Source organism: Thamnophis elegans, chromosome 2, assembly GCF_009769535.1.
Source record: "Thamnophis elegans isolate rThaEle1 chromosome 2, rThaEle1.pri, whole genome shotgun sequence".
Classification (NCBI taxonomy): Eukaryota; Metazoa; Chordata; class Lepidosauria; order Squamata; family Colubridae; genus Thamnophis; species Thamnophis elegans.
In genome coordinates this window covers 54,548,309-54,567,330 of record NC_045542.1, presented here as the reverse complement: position 1 = coordinate 54,567,330, position 19,022 = coordinate 54,548,309, and the positions used below count along the sequence as shown (strand labels likewise).

The following is a 19,022-nucleotide window of genomic DNA, read 5'->3' as shown; positions in this document are numbered from 1 at the left end:
CGGATGGAGCGGAGGCTGTGGGAGGGGATATGGGATCTACGGGTGTGGGGGTGGGCCGGAGCATTACGGTCACTATGGGGAGGGGCAGGTACGATGGGAACTTCAGGGCTAGCCATTACCGGGGAAGGAGGGTTCGCTACGTCACAGAGATCCCTCCTTCCGGCCCTGCTAGCTCCACTCCAGGGCCAGATGGCGAGAACTGTCAGGGCCCTGGTCTCAGGCTGTTGTTGCTAAATGCCAGGTCTGTGGTTCACAAAGCTCCCCTTGTCCGGGACCTAATTTTAGACGAGGAGGCAGACCTGGCATGTATTACTGAAACCTGGCTGGGCCCAGAGGGAGGAGTCCCCCTCACTGAAATGTGCCCAGAAGGATTTCAGGTGCTTCATCAGCCGCGACCCCAGTGAAGGGGTGGGGGAGTGGCTGTCATCGTCCAAGGGTCTTTAGTTCCTCGTAGGATCCCTGCTCCGGAGCTTGTCGGGTGTGAGTCCCTGTTGATGAAGTTGGACCTTGGTGGTCAAGTGGGTTTGTTGCTAACGTACCTCCCTCCCAACAGCGTTGCAACAGCCCTCCCCATACTCCTCGAGTCAGTAGCTGAGTTGGCGGTAGAGTTCCCCAGGCTTATGGTTCTGGGGGATTTCAACCTGCCTACACTTGGTGAACGCTCTGACGGGGCGCTGGAGTTCATAGCTTCCATGACAGCCATGGACTTGACCCAAGTAATTCGAGGTTCGACTCATTCAGCGGGTCACACGCTTGACCTCGTATTCCTCTCGGAGCAGTGGAGACGTGATCTAGAGTTGAAGGGCATTAAGACCTTGCCCTTGTCATGGTCTGATCACTTCCTACTGAGGCTTGACTTTCGGAAACCAATCCCCCACTGTAGGGAGGGGGAACCGATTAGGTGGTTCCGCCCCAGGCGCCTGATGGACCCTATGGGATTTCAGATGGCGCTTGGAGAAATACCTGACACTCTCGTCCACAATCCGGTGGAGTCCTTAGTCGCTGCCTGGAATACAGCGGTGGCGGGGGCTCTAAACCGGATTGCTCCTTTGCGACCTCTCTGAGGCAGCAGATCCAGGAGGGCTCCTTGGTTCACCGAGGAACTCCGGGAGATGAAGCGCCAAAGAGACGCCTAGAGCGCCGCTGGAGGGCCAGTAAATCTGAGTCAGACCGAGCACTGATGAGAGCCTTTATCAGAGCCTATCTCGTGGCAATACGGGCGGCGAAATATTCGCATTTTGCCGCCCTTATTGCATCCGCTGAATCGCGCCCAGCCGCCTTGTTTAGAATAACCCGCTCCCTCTTGAAAGGGAGGGATGCGGATGACCCTTTACAAGGTAGAACTGAGGAATTTGTTCAGTATTTAACGGATAAAGTCGCTCGGATTCGGACAGAGCTGGACTCCAATTGCACGGTACCAGCCGAGGTACCGGGGGAAGGTCTTGAGCATACTTTATGGATTGAGTTTCAACTTGTATCTCCTGAGGAAGTGGACAAGGCCATGGGAGCGGTGAGTGCCTCCACTTGCATACTGGACCCGTGCCCCTCCTGGCTGGTCTCTACCAGCAGGGAGGTGACACGCGGCTGGATCCAGACGATAGTTAATACCTCTCTCCGGGAGGGAATTTTCCCGCTCCTCTTAAAGGATGCGGTGGTGAGACCCCTCCTGAAGAAACCATCTCTGGACCCAGCCATTTTGAGCAACTATCATCCAGTCTCCAACCTTCCCTTTGTTGGGAAGGTTGTTGAGAAAGTGGTGGCCTCTCAACTCCGACGGTCCTTGGATGAAACCGATTATCTGGATCCCTTTCAGTCGGGTTTCAGGCCTGGTTACAGCACGGAAACTGCTTTGGTCGCGCTGATCGATGATCTCTGGCGAGCCAGGGATAGGGGTCACCCCTCTATCCTTGTGCTCCTTGACCTCTCAGCGGCCTTCGATACCATTGACCATGGTATCCTTCTGCGACGGTTGCGAGAGGTGGGAGTGGGAGGCACTGTCCTTCGGTGGTTCTCCTCCTACCTCTTGGACAGGTCGCAGTCGGTGTTGGTCGGAGGGCAGAGGTCGACCCCAAGGCCCCTCAATTACGGGGTGCCGCAGGGTTCGGTCCTGTCCCCCCTCCTATTTAACATCTACATGAAGCCGCTGGGTGAGATCATACGCCGGCACGCACCAATATGCGGACGATACACAGCTGTATCTGTCCGCCCCGTGCCAACTCAGCGAAGCAGTAGAAGTGATGTGCCAGTGCCTGGAGGCTGTTAGGGGAGTAAACAAGTTGGCACTCAATCCAGACAAGACCGAGTGGCTACTGATGTTCCCTCCCAAAGATTGGCCAAGTATTCCATCTCTCAGGCTGGGGGGTGAAATTATATGCCCCTCAGAGAGGGTTTGCAATTTGGGAGTCCTCCTGGACCCCCAGCTGACTTTAGAACACCATTTGTTGGCTGTGACCAGGGGGACCTTTGCCCAGGTTCGCCTGGTGCACCAATTGCGACCCTACCTAGATCGGGAGGCCCTTCAGATAGTCACTCATGCCCTTGTGACCTCAAGACTGGATTACTGTAATGCGCTCTACATGGGGCTGCCCTTGAAGAGTGTTCGAAGACTTCAGCTCTAGAACGCAGCCGCGCGAGCGATTGTGGGTGCACCCAGGTACACCCACGTTACACCTATCCTCCGTGAGCTGCACTGGCTACCTATTAGTCTCCGGACTCGCTTCAAGGTGCTATTCGTTACTTATAAAGCCCTACATGGCATCAGACCTGGGTACCTGAGAGACCGCCTCCTGCCAATTACCTCTCATAGACCGATCAGATTGCACAGACTAGGCCTCCTCCGGATCCCATCTGCCAGCCAATGTTGGCTGGTGACTCCCCGGGGGAGAGCCTTCTCTGTTGCAGCTCCAGCCCTCTGGAACGAGCTCCCCGTCAAGATCCGGACCCTTACTACTCTCCCGGCCTTCCGCAAAGCCACGAAGACCTGGCTGTTCCGGCAGGCTGGGGGGCTGTTGAAATAGTCAGCCCCATGGGAACTATGAATGATGTGTATTTTAAATTGTTGTTTGTCTATTTGTCTATTTATTCCCTTCCTTGTTTATTGTAAGCCGCCCGGAGTCCTTCGGGAGTGGGCGGCATACAAGACCAATAAATTCAATTCAATTCAATTCAGCTGAAACTTTCTGTATGGCCTCACATTGGACAAACAAGATCAGTGTCAAAAGTGGCTGGTGTAGCAACACCCTGCCTGGGAAAGCTTCCGTTTTTATTTCTCTTGGTTACTCACGTATTACTTATTTTATTCATAGTCTAGTATTTCTGCTGATACTCATTTCTTATAGGCTCTGGAGAAAGAGTTGGATCTTTGCTCCTCCACCAGCAGAAAACTTATTGAAAAGTATTTCAGTGCTCGAATCCAGCAACAGGTGAGGCTGATCCTAGCTCCTGTTTAATAACACGATAATAGCAATAGTAATAGCACTTAGACTTACAGTACCCTCTAACCTGTTTACAGAGTCAGTATATTGTCCCTAAGAATTTGGGTTCTCATTTTACCGACCTCGGAAGGATGGGAGTCAAACTTGAGTTGGTCAGGATCGAACTCCTGGTATGTGGGCAGAGTTAGTCTGCAGACTGCATTCTAATCACTGCGCCATTTTGCTTGTTCCTTCCTTTTGCTCATCTTATTGAGTGGAGTTGCTGATACAGCCATAACTATTGACTTACAGCACGGTAAAGAATCTTTTGATAAATGGGGCAGCACTTACCGTATTTTTTTGGAGTGTAAGACGAACCTTTTTTCCTCAAAAAAAAAAAAAAAAAAGCTGAAAATCTGAGTGTGTTTTAAACACTGAATACAGCATTTTTTGCCTCCCAAAACCCTGCCCCTTCACCAAAATGGCCATACATTGCCTTTAAGAGGTTGTCAGAGTGGGGGCTGGGGAGGGTAGAAATGAGAGGAAAAGGGGCTGTTTTTTGCTAAATTTTTCCTCCCCAGCCTCCAGGAGCACTCTACAAGCCTCCTAAAGGCTATGCATGCCCTTTTTTGGGAAAAAAGGGGCCCATTTTTGTGAAAAAACGGGCCGTTTTTGGGAGGTCTGCAGAGTGCAAAAACTTTTTTAAAATTTGTCTCTTCAAAATCTTGGTGCGTCTTATACTCCGGTGCATCTTATACTCCAAAAATATGGTACTTCTTTTAGAAAGTGGAAGAACTGCAGGGGGGTATATTAATGATAGACGGTGGGATAGGAGTTGTTGTTTTCTCTGGATTTGACAAGGTAGGGTGGAAGTAGTTTTTTTTTTAACATGTTGATAATTCTTGTAGAGTTTATACAATGGTTGTTATAGATGTCTTACCTTTAACTGGTGGGAAGCCGTACCTCCAATTTTCAGAATTGTGTATAGCAGGCTCACACACAAGCACACACAAAAGTTCAGCTAACCATAATTGATGTTGGAACTTCAGGCTGTCTACCACTGATTAACAGCTTCAAATTTGAAGTGTTAGAATTGGCCAGAATCATCAAGGGCCAGAGTTGCTATTTGAGATTTCATGAGATTTTTTTTTCTTTCAGTAGAATTGTATTGTTTCCTATTCAAACTTAGTATAGTGAAGCATTACAATCAGAGTGATAAAAATTCTGCTATTAGTACTAGTGGAAACAATTTGAGCATTTTGCTCCCATCCTATTTCACAGTGTTGCAAATATTACCACTGAAGAAAGTCAACTAGCATACATTTTCCCCACCCTTGTTACTTTAAAAAAAGTTTATGGGTGAAAATTAAGTAACATTATATAAAGTGGTGATTGTTACGATAGAAAATATCTTATAAAGAAGATATGTTTAACAAAACTGTCAACAAAATGGAAATTTGTTTGCAATTTAAAAGTTGTTATTGGGCAGTTTATGCTAACATGTAAATTAAGTGAAGATGCATACATTTTCAATATATATAAATAACTGCATTTTTTCCACAATTAGTTGCATAGATCAGAAGAAACTATTATCAAACAGTATTTACAATCTGAGATAAAGCAGTGGTTTAGGCTTATAGTGTGATCACTATATTTAAAAATCACAAGATATAAAGTGGTGTTTGATTTTTGAAAAGACCTACATCATCGATGACAAATGTTAAATATTTTTGTAGGCAATGTGGTAAATTTTTATTACTGTTCAGGATGGAATTAAAATCTACCCACCACAATTGATAATCGTCTCAAAGAAAAACTTATAAACAAATTGTTACATAGAAAAAGGGAAGTCCTTATTTGAGCAAAATGAAGTTTGGGCAATGTATGGCCTTCCAGATATCAGATTCCCTCATCATAGTCCCTGCTGTCTATAAATAATGGATGTTGGAATTTAACCCTTTGATAATCAGCTAGCCAGGGAGGGATAGAGCCATCCAATGATCGATCATGTAAATATGGGAAAGTATGCAGTTTAATTATTTTGTACCTTATTTAGGAACAGGTAATATGAGTTGTAAAACTGTACAGTGCAATGGTATCAGACTTTCTGATTTGGGGTGGATTGTTTATCTTCTGGCTTCCTTAATACTTTGGCTTTTTTATGTTTGACAGCACATCACCATTTTCTCTGACATTTTTTCTGGTTGTTCGTCTCTTAGGAAGAGGCCACTCCTGAAAAATATGGTGCTGTGACTATCAAAGCTTTTTACCGTCACTCAGAACAAAAACTGCACGTTGAAGTACTCAATGCTGTTAATCTCCTTCCCATGGACTCAAATGGTAAGAGAACTTTTGGGCTGAATTCCTGAATACTTTGGGATATATTGTTAGCCTCATAAGCATGGGGCATGGAATTGATCCTTGCTTGCACTGTTGAGTTTAGAGATACACTTAACTAACATATTGCAGTTTACTTTTAAGTGTAGTCACCAATCAGCATTTATGGATAGAGTTGATTCAAATGGAACTGATTTCACTAGCCACGGGGTCAAGAATACAAAGACAGCAAAACTAGTGTTTAATGGTCTAGGACCATGTTGGCAAACCTATGGCATGCGTGCCACAGGCGCCACGCGGAGCCATTTCTGAGGGCACACAAGGTATTGCCCTGTCAGCTCCAGCACCAGCTGATTTTCGCCCATTTTTTGCCCTCTGGAGGCTTCAGGGAAGCCTCCTGAAACCTCCAGAGGGAGAAAAACAGCCCAACAGGCAACCCAGAAGTTTGTTCCCAAACTTCTGGTTTGGGTGTTGGACCATTTTTCACCCACCCCAGACTCCTAGAAAGCCTCTGGAGCCTGGGGAGGGTGAAAAATGGACCTACCAGGCCCACCAGAAGTCAGAAAATGGGCTGTTTCCAGCCTCCGGAGCCTGGGGAGGGCAAAAAACGGACCTACCGGGCCCACCAGAAGTTGGAAAACAGGCCGTTTCTGGCCTCTGCAGATCCTCCAGGGAGGCGGGGAAGGCTGCTTTTGCTGTCCTCAGTCTCCAAGAAAGCCATGCGTGCATATGCAGGGCAGTGGGGGGGGGGGTTACATGCACATGCGCAGGGTCATGGCGTGGGGGGGCAATAAATTATGGGGGTGGGCATGCGAATGAACACAATAGCATGCAAGTGCATGCTTTTGGCACCCGAGGCGAAAAAGGTTCACCATCACTGGTCTAGTGTCAGTTTAATCTCTTCTGCAGAGAATACCCCCATTCAATCTAGACCATGTATTTTATGAATGAACTATTGCAGCCTTCTGTACTGTTGTTTTGTTATATAGAAATAATTTTAAAAATTGTTATTACAAGGGTGTGTGTGTGTGTGTGTGTGTGGAGGAATTTGGTATATTATTGCTAGGTCTTTTGTGAGTGTCAGGTTGCACTGCATATTGCTCTGTGCAGACCCATACTGTAGATTTTCTCCTCTGCTGCAGCATTCTTGCCAGCAAGGAGCTGGATTTTTTAGCCGTTGTCGAAGTGCAAATGTCTTTTTTTAAACTCTACCAATAAAATCAGTATTGGAGAAAATCAAGGAAAATTGGAACAGTGAAAGTTCAATACAGGTGGTCCTCAACTTACAACAGCTCATTTACTGACCGTTCAAAGTTATGAAGACACTGAAAAAAAGTGATTTATGACCTTTTTCACACTTATGACTGCTGCAGCATCCCCATGGCCACATGATTTACATTCAGATGATTGACAACTGGTTCATATTTATGACGGTTGCAGTGTCCTGGGATCATATGATCCCTTTTGTGATCCCCTGACGAGCAGTGTTAACCGGGAAGCCCATGCTACTAATTTAACAATTGCAGTGATTCACTTAACAAATGTGGCAAGAAAAGTGATAAAATGGGGCAAAACTCGCTTAAGTGTTTCGCTTAATCTTAGCCACTAAAAATCAAAGGCAGTCCTACCTTTTGAGCCACCTCCAACATTCTGTTCATTACTGTAATTTTGCTAAAATGAAAGAAAACTTGGGAATGACCATAGAAATGGATAGGTTTGGATACATCCAGAGCAGATGTGTGCCCAGTGGTAGCCACACAAATGGATGATGTAATGCATCCCCCATTCTGGTTTCTATTCTAAATCGTAATTTTGTTTGTTTAGAGCACATGAAGAATTTTATATCTTCTAAAAGGCAATTAATCTGAGCAAAGATCTTCTGCTCTGTAACAAACATTGTTAATTAAAATGTGTGTGTGTGTGTGTGTGTGTGTGTGCGCACGCCAATTCCAAGGAAGTCATTGCACACCATTAGGGAAAGATGCCAAGTTATCATGTTGTTGCATTCTTAAAAGGAGAAGAGAAGAGAATAGATTGACTGCATTTCTTTCAGCTCTCCAGAAGAGGAGGGTGTTGACTGAGTGCTCTGCAAATAATACATTTCTAGCTTTGCTTTCTTTTGAAAAAGCTGCCATGAAGCACACTTTGTGCTCCAGGACTTCGGATTTTTTTTTAAAAAGAAAAGAACATTGAATTAAGGAAAAATAGTTTGAAAATACAAAGTTGAATTTAAGAATTATTACCATTTAGCAGTACAGCACATACATACATACATACAACTTTCCCCAACTCCACATCATTAAGATATCTTGGCACTGCAGTGAACATAATTTCTCCCTGGCATGGTAGAAGATAGGAAACTGCAGTTCCCAACATTTGGGGAACATCAGGTTGTGAAGGGCTGGGATATATGTAGCACTTAGGACTGCCATTGTTAGTTAACAGGAATGAGAAAGAATTTCTGATTTAGATGTCAGAGGACTATTGCGTATCAACAGACAAGGCGCTAGTCAAGAGTGACCAATAGAATGACTCAAAAAACAGTGGCTTCATCTACTCCATATCATATTGGAAAGGACTGGAGAAGAAAATAATACTTGACCTCAGTTTATAAGCATTCCAATAAAAATGAACAAGATAAAAACTTTACCTCTGTCCTAACTTTGTGTATTACAAGAGGTTGACTACTATGTGGATGTGCCTTACTTTAGAGGCTTTTTTGAGAAACAAATGTCCATGATAGAAAAGTAGGTTTTGCATTATGGTTCTTCTTCTACACCTTCCCCTCCCCCCCCAATATAGGCCTAAGTGATCCCTTCATCCAACTCACACTGGAGCCACGTCATGAGTTCCCTGAGATTGCAACCCGGACTACTGAGTGCATAAAGAACAATCTCCATCCCCTGTTTGATGAAGCCTTTGAATTGTATGTATGAAGAGCCACTCCTCTTTCCTGTCCTATCATCATCTTCCAAGATTACACAGTTATCATACTTAGAGCATGAGTTTCATATGTTCCTTATCTTCTTTTGGTTGACATGTTGTAGGTACCACAGCTGTACTCTGAGAAAACTGCCTATGAGGTTGAGCTCTGTTCCCCATTGGGGGTGGAGAGGGTGATAATATATTAAGTTGTCCTATTTCTATTTGAAGACCCGAGATATCATGACTTCACCACTGCCATATTGGTTCTCCCTACAGTTTGGTTCCTCCAGAAAAATGTCAGCAAGACGGAGCATGTCTGCTGCTCACAGTGTTTGACTATGACACCGTGGGAGCAAATGACCTGGAAGGAGAAGCTTTCCTCCCACTCTGCAGGGTCTTGGGGCTGAATGAGCCTGAAGAGTCAATCAACCCATCCAGAATACCACAGATCCGTTTATCTTTAACTCATCCTGGAATTGCTGGTAACCACCTCTCTCATCCTTCATGCTATCCTCTAGAATGAAAACATTCTGGTTAGGAATTCATCTCAGACAGGATCAAAGAACAATTTTGTTTATTCTGTTTGCACAAAACAGGCTATTAATAGGTCAGAATATTCATTATGTTATTTATGTTTTGCTACAGAAGGAAGAGGAGGCCGTGAATTAAGATAGAAGTGTTTATATTTAAACATGCTAAAGCATGTTAAATTGAGGAATTAATCCATCAGTCATTTAGCTGGTGGCTCTTCTACTTTTGTCAGGCAGTGGTATAGATTTACATGAAATATCTTTTGTTTTGAAACTTCCATAAGAAAATATTTGGGTAAAGTAAATGTCCTTCTAGAATTTTATATAGGAGGTTACATTTTAAATACTATAAAAATGTGGCGGAATAGCAACTGGAAATGTACACATTATAAAAAAATAGGAAATAGCAGATGAATTTCCTGCCCACAAATATCTTACTACTTCTTCCAAGTAATTATGAAGGTGAAGAAAAAAACTGGCTATAATATTTTAATACAATTCCAGGATTGTTTTAATATCACCACCATAAATATTGAAATACTAAAATGTGATTGAAAGCTTCAATCATCAGTGTGTGTGTGTGTGTGTGTGTGTGTTGTTTTGATATAGCATCAAGAGCCACACACACTTTGTACACTATGAATAATATGTTACAATAATGAGATGAAACCTTAGAAAAGATTGGCCTATAATGTCATTAAAGAAGGCAGAGTTAAGAAAATTATATTGGCTTGTTTTTAATCTGTTTTACTGAAAATAGACTATTTGCTCTACTAGGATCTTTTTTCTTGTTTCACCCACAGGAGAAATGACATGCAATTCTCTTTTCATTAGTGGGTTAAAACTTGATTTAGCTTTGTGTTATTAAACTGAGAACGGATATTTTCCAAAGATCTCACTAGATACCAAGTTTTAAATTCTTAGCACCATTGGCTTGGAAAGATAAGCTGATTACCTATTGCCTCTGCAATTGCAAAAACAGTTTTACCTTCTTGAGCAGCAGATAAGGTGATTTCCCACTGACAGGGATCAATATTTCATTTCACCCTGACTCCTCTGGCCATGCTGTGTAAGTCTTGTGCCCACCTCCTACTTCTCCTCAATTGTTTTAGAGGGTCAGTTTTGCTGCTCTTTCTATATCATAAGCATGTTTCTTCCTGTTGGCTGAGCACTGAAGAAGTGCTGAACAGAGTAGTACAAGAATGAAACACATGACAAAGTGAAGTGAGGATTAAGGCTTGCACTGGCCTTTAGAGAAAGATAAACCCCGGGCATTTTGCAAAAAGTGATTCCAAATTGCAGATCACTATAGCATTTTTCTTCTTAGCTCTTTCATTCTTTTCCAAGTGACTATTATAAATCCCAGTCTGTATCAGTGGTTGCTTTTGAAGTTTCTTAAGGTTCATAGAATAAATAGAAATTTCCTGTGGTTCTTGATTCTGTGCAATTTAAGTCCTTTGCACTCAAGACATTAGATTAGCAATTAAATATCACTTTATCCACTCCTTTAAGAATATGTGTTAAGATTCTCCCAAGCTGAAACAAAGATCAATTAAGACTAAAGGGGATCAGAAAGAAGTGTTTAAGTCTAGAGGAAGAAATCGAAATAACTTTTTAAAAAACCCTGCCTTGTTTTCTATATGTATTGTTCGCTAATAGCCATTATATTAATACACATTTTTCCACCAGTAAATATTTCTAGTTTTTATTTCTGCAGAAGTATTTTCCCCAAATTATATCTCTCAATTTTTGTAATCTTTTCACAACTGATATCCATGTAGCATATATAACTAATCAAGGACAGAAGCAACTTAGAACTAAGGAGAAATTTCCTGACAGAACAATTAATCAGTGGAACAGCTTTGCCTTCAGAAGTTATGAATGCCCCAACACTGGACGTTTTTAAGAAGAGGTTGGACAACCATTTGTCTGAAATGGTAGAGGGTTTCCTGCCTGAGCAGGGGGTTGGACTAGAAGACCTCAATTTCCAACTCTGTTATTTTGTTCTGTTATATGCTTCCACAAGAAACCTAGCATCCCCACTCAAAACAAATTGCACAAAAGTTATGTTGCCTTAAAAGACTTTTCTATAGGAAGAAGAAAAAAATAGGCAAACAGATAGGAACATAAAGAACACATATAAATACAAATTTCTAGTGAATTATGCATAATAATGAAGGCCAAATTGAGCAATGCTGTTCTCTTGGGATTGAATGGAAGAAAAGCCAAGTCATTTTTGCACATAGGATAGGGCTGGAATAGACCTTGGAGGTCTTCTGCTCCAACCCAAGGCAGGAAACTTTATACAGTTCCAGACAAATGGTTGCCCATTTTTTCTTGAAAACCTCCAGCAATGGTGTACCCACAATTCCATGAGACAAGCTGTCCTATTGACCAATTGTTCTGGTGGCCAGGAACTTTCTTAGTTGCAGGTTGGATCTTCCTCTGACAAGCTTCTGAACATTGCTTCTTGTCCTGCCTCAGGCACTTTGGAAAATAGACCCCCTTTTCCCCCGTGACAACCCTTCAAGTATTGGAAGGGGGCTATGATGCCATCTCTAAACCCTCTCTTCATTAAGCAAGAAAATACCTAGTTCCCTTAGAAGTTCATTGCATAGTTTAGCCCCCCAGACCCTTTCTCATCTTTGTTGCTCTTCTCTGCGCTCTTTCTCAGTATTTTTTTTTTATCATGGTATACATTAAAAATTATGCAGTAAAACTCTTGCTCAGAAGCCTCTAGACAGCTTCTCTGCTGACAGCTGGCTAATGAACAATGGAACTTTTTTTGGCAGGAAAATGACTTTGTATTACTGCTATACCTGAATGAACTCCAGATCGTCTCTTCCCTCTTAGGCGATGACATCCTGAAGCTTCTGGGGACCCGCAAAGGAGACAAGGAAGCACAGGCCTTTGTGAAGCTACGCAAACAAAGAGCAAAGTATTCCAAGGAGCTGGCATGAGGCAGTCAAGCAAAATGGGTGAAAACACAGGTTGAACCAAGGTATCACAGAAGTTCTGCTGCCATGGCAACAGCTGATCATACTGGGAAAGTAGGAAGTCACGAGGCTCTTGTTAATCCTCCTGGTGGCTTTGATGCAACAAACCAGACACTGGAGGCTCCTTATCCATGCAAACTGAAGCTGCCGGTTTTGATGAACAGTTTATCTATTTTCATCTAAGAGACAACAGGAAGGACCCATACCACCCACTCCACTCCCCACTCCATATTCTTTCTTTGCTGCAGGAGTTTGAATAGTCGGGAGCTGCTGTAGGCTGTTGCGAGCTGATCTATGCCCATCATTATGTGTGCAATGCCCCTCTGCTGGGAAGAACCAGGCTGCTTGAGTAGCGAAGCTTGTGATGAGCCTCTTGTGGAGTTTCTGCAGGAATTTTTTACTCTGTGCTCCAGATGGCACGGGAAAGGTGCTCCCAAGGGAAAGGGAATAAACATTTTGGAGGAGAAAAAATGGGTGTGTTTTCTAGCCTGTTACAGAGTCTGGAACTGCCTTCTGTTTGATTTTAAAAAATCAAAGCTTTTAAAACTAGCAGGTTGATTTAAAAAAAAAAAACCCTGGAAAGCTGCCAGTAAAAGCTCCCAGGTCTCTTTATATCCAGGGCACCGTTTTCATAATTGCAAAGGCAGCTGAGCAAGGTCTGCAAAACCCTTCTGGTTGAAAGCAATGAATGGATTAATAATTATTGTACAATCCTCTCCTCTACCAACAGTACTGTTCTTGCTATAGCTATAACCTTATAGTTTTGTCTTAGGGGCAATCACTTGGGCCTGATATGACATATGTTACAAAAGCAGAATTTTGGAGGATGAGGGCAACGAAACATCTTTGCTTTCACAGCATGAAGGAAAAGTCATGCTGCTGTGAATTCTCCGGTAAATAAATGCAGGAGCATGAAAGAAGACAAGTAACAATATTGCAGAAATACATTTCAGTTTTTCAAAGTTTGTCATGTTTTTCCTGTGCCGGGACCCATGTTGCCCTGACAATATTACAGCTTCACATGCTCTTCCTTCTGAGAGGGCCAATTTTTGTGTCCAAAATTACACAAGATTTCCATTAAAAAAAGAAAGAAAATAATTACGGTAAATAGACTGAAGTTCTCAGCTGGTTTTTTTTCTTCTTCTCTACCATTAGAAACAGCAAGACTAAAAAACGATTAAAAAAACTAGGGCATGCTGTTTCACCATGTGAGAAAGGAATCTAGGCCTCAGGATTATGGAAAGGGGGGAGGGGGAGTTCAAAGCTTCATGATGGCTGCTTCAGGTATGTTGAAGCTGTCATACTTCAAATATTTTTCACAGGATTAGAAAACAGCATTGCATATTTGTAGCCTTAGGTTCAGTTCCCTTTATCCTCTTCACAAGAGTGTAGATATGGCTACTCCAACCTGAGATGCATTTAAGAGTATTTAAACATTCCTAGCCATAATTAGAGCCCATTTCTCACTAATAAGGTTTAGGCAGGTTAAAATGTATGGCTCTAAACCACTTATCTGTGAAAAGCACTGGAGGCAGATTTGCTTCCAGAAAGACCTGCTGCCTAAATCGCTACAGATGCAACCCGAGCAGATGTTACTATTTTTCTGGGAATAAGCATAGCCTAGCAGACCTCTTCTGATTCGGAGGCGAGCAGAAGTGTGGAGAGCACAGCTGGGCCTCAGGGTTCATACCACTTAAGAGTCAACTCCTTACTTGCTCCTCATAAATAAATTTGTTTTCAAGCTAAGATCACAGCTGTGCAATGCAGATGTGACTTCCATAACTCATATGTTGTGCAAAATGCTTACCTTTAGGTGGTCACACAACCCCACGTTTCCTTGTTGCAAATATAACTTGTTCCTGCTACTTAATATTCTTCTGCCATCGGTGAGACACTATGTTTGCATCTTTCCCAACTCTGGGACATCCTTACTGAAAAGTTCAATCAGCATCAATAGCTCTAAAACAAAAGTGTCATACTAGGTGTTTTATTTGCCATTTCTTTCTAAAATATAAGACATCATATGCCCCATGGGATCATAGTTTCAGAGAGATCTCCTTATCTAAAAGATAAACTGATGACTAAGGGTGGGCCAAGAAGCAGTGGGAGCAGTAGCTGCCTCTGATTTCTGCCAGCTTCCTCATTGAGTTTCCTTGAGGAAATCTGCAGAGAACACCAGAAATCTTTAATCCCTCCCCTACCTAAGGTAGCAGGCAGATAATGACTCTTGCTGGGTGGGGGAGGGAGTGAGGAATTTTGAGATTGGCTGGGAAATTGTCACAATGTTGAAGATGAAGATCACGCAACCACAATAGCACTTTACCAGTAGCACTGTAACAGCCAAATTTCCCCCAAATTTCATTCCTTAGGAATCATGGGTCCCAGATTTTGGATGCATTCTGTAAGTAAGCCCATTTGGAGTATCTTGGTTCAAGAATTGCCCAAAATTCATCATTTTGTCTAAAGATATAATGAGTTTTAGTAGTATATAAATGGATTTATTGGGTTGCAACCCACTTCATCGGGTTGCATTATCATCTTTAATGTACCAAGAGACTTACCACTACTTATGTGTATATGAAAAGTTAGGAATCTCCCTAGCCTCAAAGTGATTCAACTTATGCTTAACATGATTTCATTTTTAATTCAACTGTGAGTTTACCTTGCACAGAGAAATCAATTTTAGGCCGCTTTGATATAAACCACCATTCTGAATAATTTGGCGGCTTTTAAAACAATGATGCATTTCAGATAATTTAAGAATAAATTAAATAGCACTGCAACCATTCAATCATCTGTCATATACCTCTTACCGAAAAAGTTATCAATATGTGTAACCGCTATGCCATCTTTAATCAATTACTGATTCCTAAGAAAAACATCCTAATGCATGAATGCTTGGCTTATGCAGGAGCTTTTACAGAGAAAACCTGTCAAAAATATTTTGAAAAGCCAATTGTTTGATGTCTTAATTGGGAGAAAAATTATAAGGAACAGAAACTTTCTTCAGGCAAAGAAATGATGCTAATAATATGGTTCCATCTATAGATTGACCTGCCATGGTGTTAATTATTAATCCTAGCTGACTTTTAGGCCATCAAGCCTATCATTTGTTCTCTCTGCAGCAACTCCTTTTAAAAAAATTAATGCTACGAACACCCAGTGCAGGTGATTTTAGGAATGAACTATTTTAGCCAAAACAGCAGCAATTTCAACTTAATTTTGGAAGGGGAGACCATGCGAGAGATGGAAGATTTCCTTCTCCTCTGCTCCCACTCTATAAGAATTTGCCAAAGTTTTGGGAAGACAAGGAATAAGAACTTTGTTCCTCTAACAGTTTGGATATCTCCTTTTCACATCCACCTTAAACCAATAATTTTCCTTTTTATATATAAAAAAAAATCAGGTTGGATTTTTCTTGGCCAATTAACCTCCAGATGTGTTGGGATTACAAGTTCCAGAAACACCTGGAAACACAACCAGGAGAGTTTGGTGTAGTGGTTAAGGTGGTAGGCTAGACATCAGGAGACTCGAGTTCTAATCCTGCTTCAGACATTAAAGTCAGCTGGGTGACTGAGACAGTACTTGCTCTCAGCCCAACCCACTTCACAAGATTGTTGTTGTGGGGAAAAGGAGGAAGGGATATTAGGCATGTTTGCCACCTTGAGTTACTTATAAAGTAATAAAGGCAGAATAAAAAAGCGAATGAATGAATGAATGCCCCCTGTCATTTGCATTGGCACTAGGAAAAGGTTAGGGACTGAAAAGATTGATGTCCAGCTACTTAAGAAATGGAGTTGATACTGTCCTGCTTCTTTCACGTTGAGAATTTACTTTAAGAATTGCAACTGCTCAATAGGAAATAAGCAAACCCGTGGTATTCCGACCTGCTGCAGTCCTAGCTTTGACAATGTGAAACTATTATAGAAACAACTTGATAATTTCATACTAATTTTATAGTGCGGTATTTTTAATTAGCCCTATTCCGTCTATGGAGATTCTCAATCATTCAGGTCATGGTTGTCCCAAAGCTGCTTTTTCAAGAGGCAACTGGACTTTCTTGTTTTTCTTTGAAGACATTTCGTTTTCTCAGAACTGAAGAAGCTTCTTGGATGACAAGCGAAACACCTTCAAAGAAAAACAAAGTCCAGTTGCCACTTGAAAAAGCACCTTTGGGATAGCCCTATTCTGAGCTATTCCATGAGCTATATTAGAATGAATGTCCCACTGTCCAATCAGCCACCAGCTATTCTTAGCCTTGTATGAAATGGGACTATATTCATCCAAAGATGAACACAAATCTGAGTCATTACAGACAGAAATATAAAGACTATCTGGACAAGTGCAAATACAAATATTATGGAATGTAGCTCAATCCAGAGAAAGTTACTGTACTGCACCTAATTTTACTGACTCTCAAGTTACTTATGATTGATTTATCCTGCTGATATCAGTAAATCTCAGTATGGTTAAATATATAATTGCCAAATTTCTATGATGGAGCCTTCAGTTTTAAATCCCGATCTTAAAATTAGCAGAATTAATTGTCCAGCTCATATGAAGAGACAGATATTACAGTAATCTGTTTATCAAACAGGCCTGCCTTTGTTTCCTTCTTTCAACTGTGATGGGAAGATTGATGGGATACCAGACTGGAACAAAGAAATGTGAAAAATTCCTGGTTAATATTGTTAGCAGTTTTTAGCACCATTATTTACAGTTGGGTGTTGAGTAAACTTCCAGAAAGCCAGCATCTCCACTCACCATTCTGAGACCTTCAGACTAAGTGTTCAACAGTCTGCAATTGCCTCATCTTCAGCCATTACAAAGTTTCACTAGAGTCAACTAGTGCTGGGTCACGGGAGTGCTAAAATTGCTGTCCCTATCCATACTCTTATTTTTATTGCAGGGCAAAAAGAAAAAGTGGGGTGGGGGAGTCAAAGCCATTGCTATTGGACCAACTTGAACAAGACCTCAACAACAAGAGCCGAGGTGGCGCAGTGGCACTTCAATTCAGCTGACTGCTATCTGCAGTTCGGCGGTTCAAATCTCACCGGCTCAAGGTTGACTCAGCCTTCCATCCTTCCAAGGTGGGTGAAATGAGGACCCAGACTGTGGGGGCAATATGCTGACTCTGTAAACCGCTTAGAGAGGGCTGAAAGCCCTATGAAGTGGTATATAAGTCTAACTGCTATTGCTATTGCTAAGACCTGCCTGAAGGCACAAAGCCATTATGATGAAGCCCAAAACCAGCCCATTCCCAAAGCCAAAAATGCTCTAATGTCTCAAACAGCAAAACAAAAATGTGTGATTTGAGATTTTAGGCAGTTGAATGAAAGAAAACCAGCTCGGATACTTTAGTACAGAATCTGCTGCCTTTCAGGAACAGTACCAAAGTTATGACAGTGTGAAGAAAACAAGAGAAGCACCAAGGAGGAAGATTTGCTTAGGTCTAGAATTCCCACCCCCCTGTGGACTCTTAGGAATGGGAATATTGGCAGTAATAACCATTTTTTTAAAATGAGAATTTAGGATTTGAGAAAAAGCCCAAGTCTCTTTTAATTTTGTCTTTATACCATAAACATATTTTTTTTAAAAAAACATCCTAAAATCCTATCATCTGTATTATACATAATGGGGAATGAATTATATAATACAATATTAATTCATTTTAGTATATGAATACAATATTAACTCATTTTACTGTACACTGTCTTCAGAATTCTCTAAAGCCATATTATGGTTTCCATAGTATCAAAACTAAAAAGGTGACAGATAGGTTTCTTGACATACAACCCACAAAATACTCTTCAGGCACAAGCTCTGTCAAGCTTTGCCATCACTTACTATATTATTACTTTTCTGAAGTTTGAACAGAAAAAAACTGTTCTAGTGAGATACTAATAATACTAATATGCAGGGAATTGTTCCTTACTTCCCTACCTTCTAAATATGAAGTAAATACTCTCTTAAAATCCAAGTGACACAACAGGTACATACATTCTAATACAGACAAACATATGCACAAACAAAATGGCTACCTTTTTTTTCTTAGCAAAAAAATAAAAAAACTTATTGTTTTCTAGAAAATCCATCCTGCCTTTGGAAATTGTGACATAAGATTGCATTTTGTTTCAGCTCCACATGCAAATTCACTTTGCCAAGAGTGTCTAAAATCAGGTTTCTGGACAGCCAAACAACACATATATACAGGGTACGAGAAAGAACAATAGCTGAAATCACAGTTCCGCATTACAGTCTATAATAATGTAATCAAACACCACATTGTACACACCATTATTATCTTTTGGCTGACTTCTACAGAGATTGGAATAGCTCTCCCTCCACCAGCTACCCTCCCCACCATGGAAAATTCAAGGAAAGTGACTGGTCAAGAAGTGCCACCATAAATACTGCAGTATGTAGTTTTCAAGAATTTATATTGTATTATTTATGTTCTGTTTAAAACACTGGAAGCTATAAAGTGGGGAAGCCCCATAGAGATTTTTGATCCATAAGTCACCAGATTTTAGGAACACTTCACTTATAATACTTCTCACCAGAAACATCTATGTTCTCATTGAATTACTTCAAATGTTCTCATTGAATTACTTCAAAGGTTATATACTGAGGGGATGGGGAAGAATTAAAAATTATAATGAAGAGACTTCCTCACACACACTGGTTATAAAAGGAGGAAATGTATCTCCTATATTTAGGAAATAGTTGCAAGCCTTCCATGTGGAGTCTTTGTTCTGCTCTCTCTTTATGACTGAACTGTGATTTTAAAAAAAAACAAGGTGACCCACATTAGCTTTGAG

General features: G+C 41.6%; 1 protein-coding gene across 2 annotated transcripts in view; it reads left to right on the top strand.

Moving 5' to 3' along the window:
- Nucleotides 1-15,728, top strand: part of UNC13D (unc-13 homolog D) — a 64,686-nt gene extending 48,958 nt beyond the window's left edge. The window contains exons 28-32 of one of the 2 annotated variants that reach the window (XM_032212278.1): nucleotides 3,339-3,422; nucleotides 5,633-5,753; nucleotides 8,553-8,676; nucleotides 8,952-9,157; nucleotides 12,059-15,728. In XM_032212278.1, coding sequence (XP_032068169.1) covers nucleotides 3,339-3,422; nucleotides 5,633-5,753; nucleotides 8,553-8,676; nucleotides 8,952-9,157; nucleotides 12,059-12,165 — 642 coding nt within the window. In that variant the 3' untranslated portion in view covers nucleotides 12,166-15,728. The remainder of the gene's footprint in view (nucleotides 1-3,338; nucleotides 3,423-5,632; nucleotides 5,754-8,552; nucleotides 8,677-8,951; nucleotides 9,158-12,058) is intronic. The other variant, XM_032212279.1, reaches the window with a different exon arrangement.
- The last annotated feature ends 3,294 nt before the right edge of the window (nucleotides 15,729-19,022 follow it).